The following is a 9,324-nucleotide window of genomic DNA, read 5'->3' as shown; positions in this document are numbered from 1 at the left end:
CTTCATACTGGTAACGATTTTCAATTGACAATTTCCCCTGCACACAATAGAGCAACAACTTCATTTGGAGCAAACAGCCCTAAAGACATTCGTCCTCTGCCAAAGAGAAGTAAATTAATGGAACCAAAGAGGAAATCCAAAAAAGGTAAAACGGCTGTACTGACATCTAGTCCGTATAAGCTAGAATTAGAACTTGAAATAAACACGAAGGAGGCAATAGAAACAATGAAAAAGGAAAAAGCTAAGAAAAAAATAAATGATGATAAGCACGAAGATAGTGAAAGAAGTAACAAAAAAATAAAAGTTTGTCCTTCCAAAGATGGTAAGGGAAAGAAAAAAAAATAAATGTAACCATCAAGTACAAGATGATGGCAATGGTGAAGATGCTGAATGTTTTTACTGTAACGAGTGGTTCTCCTCATCAGCCAATGAAGAAGGATGGGTACGTTGCTCGGCCTGTCTGAAATGGGCTCATGAAGCATGTGCGGGAATAGATCCAGAAGATGATGAAGAATTTCAGTGTGAATTTTGTATTTCTGAATAAATATAACATGTGTCTATTTTTACTAATGTTCTGTTACCGGTTTTCTAAGTATTTTTAATAAAAAAAATGTTTTTACTTGATTTTATTTACCAAACATAGCCATTAGATAATGAAATAGTGTGACTTTCCTCAGTAGTTCACATTGCCCCACCCTATGGGGCAATGTGAACTTTTGACATATAGTCAGTTGTCATTTTTTTGTTGAAAATACGTTAAATAAATTATGTTTCAATTGCAACTAAATGACAGTTAAATGTTTAATGAACGTCCCTAATTAATTAAACAAAACAAAATCATTTCTGGTTTAACAGTATGTGCATATCTTCCTTAGATGGTTCACAATGCCCCATCCTCCCCTAACTGTACGACCAGTAAACAAAAGTATTGGTGAAACTGCTAGGAAACGAGTGAAGGCACCGGAAAAATGGAAGAGAAGTGAGGCAAAGAAATGCAGGTATTTGACCTAACTTTAATATTAACTGTGCATTGTTAAATTGATGTCTTGCTTAACTTGAATGTTCAGATAAAAAATAAACGATAGCCAATCTAACCGATATTTATCTTCAGTTATTTTTTTAGATATGCGGCAAAAGGCTTCCCGACATGCAACCACCATAGTGGCGCACTATTATGTAGAACAATATCAGCCCCGGATATTAGACGCTTTCGCTCAAAGTTTTATTCAACACAGGATAAAATATCGCAAGATCATTTTATCTTAAAACATTTGACTATGTAGCAAATCCAAAGAAGGTGTCCTAAAAATAATAGGAATACAGTACAGCAAGCTAGAGCGAAATATTTTATATGAAACAATGAAAAGAAAAATGTCTCAGTTTAGTATACTACATTTTTGGAAACCTTAAATGTATCCAGGTTTAGGGTGAATCGCCTATCCCAAAGGTACTTTACTACTGGTGAAATGCCAAAAGAAAGAAGAGGATAGAACTGCTCACAAGTTTACAGACAAAAAACTAGTGTTATGCGTTTTCTGAAAAGCTTGAACTGTAGGGAAACATTATTGTGCAAATAAGATGGGTCGAAAGTATCTCTCAGCTGAACTTAATGTACGGAAACTTTCGCGAAAGTACGTAGCAGCTGTTCAAGACAAAACTGTTGAAGTAAAAAAGCAATATATTTTTAACACACAATATAACTTAGGATTTGGTAGCCCATGGGAGAACATTTGTTCAACTTGCTCGTCACTTACCGAGCAAATAAAAGTATGCAAAGATGTACCTCAAAAAGCTACTCTCATAACAACTGAGCGAGTGCACAAGTTAAAATATACAGCATTTTATGACCTTCTTAAGGTCAAAGATGACTTGTTGATTTTGAGCTTTGATTGTCAAAAAAATCAGCCGCTACCGAAACTTCCAGATCAATCCACTTATTATAGTCGACAGTTATAGATTTGTTTGTAGAATCTTCTCGTTGATATATTCTAATTTCTTGTTTTATAATAATCATAAATTGACTTTTCTAATTTGAAGTCAATGCTAACCTAATGATTATTATAAATAAATATACTATGTACAGGACGTCGTCATTGGTGTTGAAAATCTTTAATACTGATCTATCAGTTTTCAGGCCATAAAAATAAATATTAAATTTCACTTCTTTACTCCTTATTCTATAACCATAAATCGCTTGTTTTAAATTTTAAGTCGACGCTAACGTAATGATTATTACAAATAAACTTTGTAACATATAGAACTGTCCTAACATGTGCGGTATTACCATGGCACACTGTAAAATGTGTGTTAATAATGCTGGAACCAAGTTATTCGGCATTTGCTTTTATATACTACAGAAACTAGAAGGGTTGGTATAAGTATATTGTGACCAACATTCGTTCAAAATATAAACTTTTCTGTCAAATTATAGCCAATTTTTGATACTGCCTAACTTATGAAGTAACTTTCGTCCTTTTCATCTCCGATGAAGACTATAACGTGCTTCCAATTTCTTGTTTTATAATAAGCATAAATTGACTTTTCAAATTTGAAGTCAATGTTAAACTATGATTATTATAACAAATATTGGTCGTCATTGGTGTTGAAAATCCTTGACGATGATCTACCATTTACCACTTCATAAAATACAATAAATATCTTTTCGTAAGTACTAGCGGCGTCGTTCGAATTTTACTTATTTCTCTATTCCTTATTGTATAAGTATAAATCGATTTTTTTAAAACATAAAGCCGACACAAACGTACTGATTATTACAAATAAACTTATAGCATATCTATGACTTTAACTGTTTGAACAAAACTTGATAAAACACCATAATAAACAACATTTAATATTAACAATATATTTATACAATAGACCCAGATTTTGAATGCTATTCGCTGTTATCTCTTTATTTTTTCTAAACACAAGCGGCTATTTCTGCTTTAATTCTGCTATCATTTCTTATATTCTACATTCAATTAATCGTTGATCCGATACACCAGTATATTTATTGATTCTTCAAATCCATAAAAAATACAAACTTAAAATTACATCTTCTTCAGAAAGACTTTAGTAGTAAGCATAAAATCAAACTCGATTATGTCTGCACGTCTTAATAACCAAAACTCCATTTATATGTATTCAGACAGTGATTTGCGCACGGCTGCTATTTTGAACCTGAAACAAAAAATAATAAAATTATAGTAAATCAACACCTATTAGTTGTTTTTGTTTTAAATGATATTAGAAGATGAAGGTCGATATAAACATTATCTGGCTATATGTTACTGTTAATTTATCAGCAGATTTGTACAATTCCTTTTATGGAGCGCTTTTAAGGTATTTCCTAATTTTAATAACCCTTTAAACTTCGAAAATAGTAGACTAATTTGTGGATTGCGAAGCTCAAAACTAATTTCCAACATCGTTGCCTATCTCAAGCCAATATTAAGCAGGAGAGTTTCACGTTAAGGCCAACTATCAGTGGAATAAAAAATTAGTGATATTAACTATTTTTAATGGGAATTGATCACAATTGCAGTTGAAAATATGTTTAATTTGACGTTTAAATTTCTATTTTGAAAATTGTTCTCGGATATAATAAATACTTGACGAATACAAAGTAGGAGTCAAATTAAAATGTATTTTCAACTTAAATTGTAGTTATTTATTTTTTATTATTATTATTATGTAATTGCCTAATTGACCATACTATTTTGTAACTTGTATTCACATATCTACAATTATAGGTCGAGTTAGTAGTGAATGTGTACTAAAAAATGTAATTAATTTTTTTTCTTTTATAGTTTATATTTATCTTTTTTTTGGTTTGATTTTGTGATTTCGTTATATTTTTTTAACATAGGGAGTGATTTTTTGGGAGAACTCATTTTGTTCTTCTTTTTGTTTCGTTATGTTTATTTTGTATTATAATATTGTATATATATATATATATATATATATATATATATATATCTGTATATGGGAAGTATACTAGAGTATACTCCCTCTATAACGAACACGGTTATTACGAGGTTTCGCTTATAACGAGATACATTAGATGTCCTGTGAAAATTCTATTGAACTATAACCCTCTATAGCGAGGCAAATTTGGTTATAACGAGAGAAAATAAGATCCAAAAACGTGTTTTTTTTTACGTTTTTGGCCCGGTCGAGACTATAAATAAATACATTTTTAAACGGCCCCTCAATAAACGTAACTGCCGCCTGCAATAAACTTCTTTCTCTCTCTCCCCAAATCGGGCCTTGGCCTCCTCCAAACTATGCCTCCAACCCTGTCGGTCCCGCGCCGATCTTCTCCAGGTTCTCACGTCTAGCAAATCCTCCAGCACTTCATCCTCCTTCTTTTCCGTGGCCTTCCTTTTGGTCTTGCGCCCTGCATTTTACTATCTAGGGCTCTTTTTGGCAATCTTTCTGTCTCCATTCTTACTACATGACCAGCCCAGCGAAGTCTCTGAAGTTTAACGAATTATGAGATCGGTGTCTCTTTGAACAGTTGGTAGAGTTCATGGTTATACCTGGATCTCCATATTCCGTTTTCGTTAATAGGTCCAAATATCTTTCTTAGGACTTTTCTTTCGAAGAATTCCAGTTTTCTTTTTGTCTCTTCTGTCATCACCCATGTCTCGCATATGTATGCATAACATACTATTGGCCTGATAATAGTTTTGTAAACCCTGATTTTCGATCTCCAGTGTGTGTTTTGGGAGCGAAACACATGATCGAGTGAATGAAATGGTCTTTAAAATGAATAAATACATCTGATACATAGCGCTTCTATCTGAGCGCTTTTTCAATCTGAAGAAGTTCACTTTGGAGATGCTGTGGTTCACAAATTCTCTTCGCCCTCATCTCTAGAAGAAAGAACATCTCTAGAAGAAAGGACGAAGAAACAGAATGTAAAGGCAAAGCGTTCTTGTCCTATATATCGGGGGTAACGGACAGAATTGGGCGCATACTTAAAAAAGCCAACGTAAAGACCATTTTCAAGCCTACAAAGAAAATCAAGGACTGTTTAAGATCGGTTGTATCTGTGTGTGGAATGGTGTATGTGGGAACCACGAAAAGACACACAAACACAAGGATAAATGAGCATAAAAGCCATTGTCGTTTAGGACATATCGACAAATCTGCCGTTGCCGAACACGCTTTATGAAGCGAAGAACATCGAATACTATTTGAAGAAACGCAGATGCTAGACAAAACTTCACAGTACTACCCACGGTTGTATCGGGAAGCGGTGGAAATATATAAGCACCCAAATAATTTTAATCGGATAGAAGAAGGACTGAAAATTAACAAGACATGGATACCAATATTAAAATCCACAAACACCCTTCCCTCCAAACACGAAGAAAGAGAAGCTACTAGTCTCGGACAAGATATTGAAGACGGTGACTAATATATTTGCAGGGATTGCAAATTGGCAAATCTAGCGAGTGTCAGTAGCGTACTGTGCTGTACAGTGAGCGTGTGTGATTTTTGATACGATATTATGGTGAATAGTGGAAAGTTTCCACTGGAAACTCGTAGATATAGAATTCTATTATTATTGTTAAATATATTTAAATATATTTCGTTATTTAGAGGTGAGTACATTAAACAGTTAGCTGTGAAATTTAGATTTATTGATTTGCCATAGGTACTTCTTATCTTAAATGAAATCATGAAATGATAAGTAACACATTGTAAAATTTAATACAAAACTAGTAAGACTTAGATGTCTAATAAAAAAAATCAAGAATTAATTATTATATTGTAATAAAGCAAAACGATTACATAATACTTGATTTTTAATCGAAAAGTCAGTAGTTAATTATTGTATTATCAATTTTTTTTTAATTAAGAAAATTTCGAAAAATATATAGAAAGGGGGTCGGCAAATAATTTTAAAAAGGGTCCAGATACTGTTAAAAACTTCTATCGTCATATTTAAGTTAAGGTAAGAAATATTGTTTATTATGTCGTTTCAATTTTTGTTCAAGTTTACTGGGTAATAAAGCAACATTCGATAATAAAAATACTTTAATTGACATTTCATTGACATTGTTTAATACAGAAATTAAAACATGTAATAAATAATAAAATTCGGCAATATTAATGAGAGTATGTTTTCGTCTTTATAGAAATAAACATGGATGCAGCTGCTGGCGCAAGTACCACAAAATCTAATCGGCACAAACCACTCTCAAAAGCTGAGAAACAAATAGTGTGAAAAGTGTATGATGGACCTAAGAAAACACATCCTACAATGGAAGCTGTAGATCTCTGTTCGATTTTATCAGGGGTGTCAGCCTCGACAGTGGAGCGGATTGTGCGCGAAGTAAAAATCACAGAAACTTTATGTGCGCCAAAAACTCGCAAGCGTGGACGAAAACCTCTCGATTTAAACGAAACGCAAATGAATTTAATACGGAGGACTGTGCATACATTCTTTTTAGAAAATAAGCCTCCAACGATCAAAAAAGTAAGGGCCAAGTTACTGGAAAACGATATGATTCCTTCAATGAGTCGTGAAACCCTAAGAACAGTTTTACATAAGCTAAATTTTCGGTATATGAAACGGTCTCGGCAATCGATTCTAATAGATAAAGAGGAAATAGTATCATGGCGACGAAGATATCTGCGCACTATTAGGGATTATTGTGCTTATAAAAGAAAAATTTATTATCTTGATGAAATTTGGATTAACGCCGGGCATAATTTCCAAAATTTGACATGATACAACTGTAAAAACTCCTCGACAAGCATTTATAGAAGGCTTATCAACAGGGTTACGAGCACCATCAGGCAAAGGTCAGCGTCTTATTGTAGCTCATATCGGTAGCGATACAGGTTTTCTGCAAAACAGTGCTCTCGTTTTTGTATCAAAGAAAACTGGCGACTATCATGAGGACATGAACGCTGCATGCTTTGAAAAATGGTTCGAAAACGTTCTTCAGCATATCGAACCTAATTCAGTGGTAGTACTAGACAATGCATCGTACCATAGCCGACTTGTTGCACGAATTCCTACTATGAGTGACAAAAAAGCAGTTTTACAAAATTGGCTAAGGGAAAAATCCATTCCATACGGCGATATCGTTAAAATGGAGCTAATGACTATTATTAGACAACATCGTGGTACATATCGTCAACATGTAATAGATAAAATGGCTAGAGTTCATGGCATTACCGTCTTAAGACTACCACCTTATCATTGCGAATTAAACCCAATAGAATTAATTTGGGCACAAATAAAAGGATATGTAGGTCGGGAAAATGTCACTTTTAAAATTAGTGATGTCCAGCGCCTCTTGCAAGCCAGTTTGGACAATATACATTCAACCGATTGGAAGAATGCGATAAGTCATGTTATTAAAGTAGAAGCCGATATGTGGAGGTTGGATGTTGTTGAGCCTGTGATAATACATTTAGGATCAAATGATTCAGACAGTTCTGCAGAATCAATGGAGTAAGATGATTTGCAAAATTATGAGGTATACATCTTCTTCTTTTTTGTAGACTTAACTGTCTGTTTTTTCAATGTGCCTCCAGTCATTCCATCGTTCTCGTAGTTTTCACACTGATCGTCTTCCTCTTGGGTAACCGTCTCTCGCCGTCCTTACTACTCTATTTATCATTCAGTCATACCATTTTGTCATTCAGTTTATGTAGTCGTTCCATTCTACCTATTTTTTATCCAGTTATTAATGTTGTCCACGTTGCATATCCGTCGTATATCTGCACTTCTAGCCCTAACCTATAATGTCTTAATATCGATTTTTCTAAAGGTTTTTATCTCTGCTGTTTCTAGCATTCTTTATGTCCTCTCTGTATCAGGTCGTGTTTCTGCCGCGTATGTAATTATTCGTCGGCTGACTGACTCTCTTGTAAATTATGCCTTTATCATCCATATTGTTTCGAGCTTTCCTAGATAGATAGACGAGGTACATACGGGCTTTTAAAATTAATTGAATCAGTCGCATTTACCAGTGTTGTGAAAAAACTTATTACTTTTATAGTAATACAATCTCATTTTGATTCGTCTTCTTAGTCAGAAACAGACTCTGAATGAATATTGCATTGTGGATTAGGCCTATTAGGGACACCACATAAAAATAAAACGCACCGATAACTTTACCTCATGGGTGGTGTGGTGTGGAAACAAGATAATTAGAGAGGTTTTAACTGCACCTCCTGAGATGTGTTATCTTAAAGTTATCAGTTTCTTACGCGGTTCAGTTGACTTTGGATATACTACAACAATGTGTTTATAAAAATTAGTATTTTAAAAATTGTAACCGCACTCTATGTATAGTAAGTAGTCAATAGGTCTAAATTAGATAAGTGACTTCTTCTTCTGTTGCCTATCCGTTACGAATGTTTGCAATCATTCTCTTGAAAAGCCCTGTAGTGGATGTCGCAAACCAGGTCCTCAAGTTCTTGAGCCAAGATATTCTTCTTCCGACGCCTCTTTTACCATTCACTTTCCCTGCAAAATGCATTTTAACAGGTTATATTTTGTTTCATTTCTTGTGATGTGGCCGAAAGATTCTAATTTTCTTCTTTTCACTGTGCACATTATTTCCTCTCTCTATTAAGTTTTTGGAGTATTTTGACATTTGATATTTTGTCCATCCATGATATCTTAAGAATTCTTCTATATGTCCTCATATCGAACGCTTCCAGTCTCTTCGTTGTTGCTTCTGTTACAGCCCAAGACTCTACTCCATATAATAAGATGGAGAATATATAACATCGGAGGAGTCTGAGTTTCAGTTCTAAATTCAAATTGTGTGATTTGAACAGCTTTGACATTTGGATGAACGCTGCCCTTGCCTTTTCTATTCGAGCTTTTATTTCCTGGGAGTGATCCCACTGCTCATAATGTAGTGCCAAGCTACGTGTATTTTGGCACACGTTCTACTACTTTTTGGTTGATGGTAAACTGTACCCTCTCAATTATTTCTTTACTGATTATCATGACTAGTTTTAGAAATGTTAATTTTTAGTCCATATTTGCTACTAACGTCTAAGTGACTATTGTTCTATAAAGGTGACAACTGTATTCTTTATTAACCATGTAAATTCATTTTTTAAGAATTTTACAATATTTACAATATAGTCCATTATTCTAAGGGTATACATACTAAATATTTATGTCTATGCGAATACGACACTGATTGATGTAATTTGATGGAATGTATATATTTTATGACTTTATTTCGGTTATCTGATACGCAACAAATTAATTACCTAAAAGTAACATGCGTACTGTCGTTGACACTACAGTTGGCTAACTTTACTCAATGTCACGGT

At 33.8% G+C, this 9,324-nt stretch overlaps 1 protein-coding gene across 1 annotated transcript; it reads left to right on the top strand.

The window, feature by feature from the left end:
• Positions 1 to 885: 885 nt before the first annotated feature.
• LOC140450984 (uncharacterized) lies at positions 886 to 7,481 on the top strand. Its single transcript, XM_072544688.1, has 2 exons — positions 886 to 979; positions 6,796 to 7,481. Exons 1-2 carry the CDS (start codon positions 886 to 888, stop codon positions 7,479 to 7,481), a joined length of 780 nt encoding a protein of 259 aa, XP_072400789.1.
• The last annotated feature ends 1,843 nt before the right edge of the window (positions 7,482 to 9,324 follow it).

This window comes from Diabrotica undecimpunctata, chromosome 9 (genome assembly GCF_040954645.1).
Source record: "Diabrotica undecimpunctata isolate CICGRU chromosome 9, icDiaUnde3, whole genome shotgun sequence".
NCBI classification, from domain to species: domain Eukaryota; kingdom Metazoa; phylum Arthropoda; class Insecta; order Coleoptera; family Chrysomelidae; genus Diabrotica; species Diabrotica undecimpunctata.
This window is presented reverse-complemented; position numbering and strand designations above follow the sequence as displayed.

Coding starts and splice junctions, on each gene's coding strand:
- LOC140450984 (XM_072544688.1), top strand. CDS start 886: ATGCCCCATCCTCCCCTAACTGTACGACCAGTAAACAAAAGTATTGGT. Junction 980..6,795: donor ACCGGAAAAATGGAAGAGAA/GTGAGGCAAAGA, acceptor GCTTATCAACAG/GGTTACGAGCACCATCAGGC.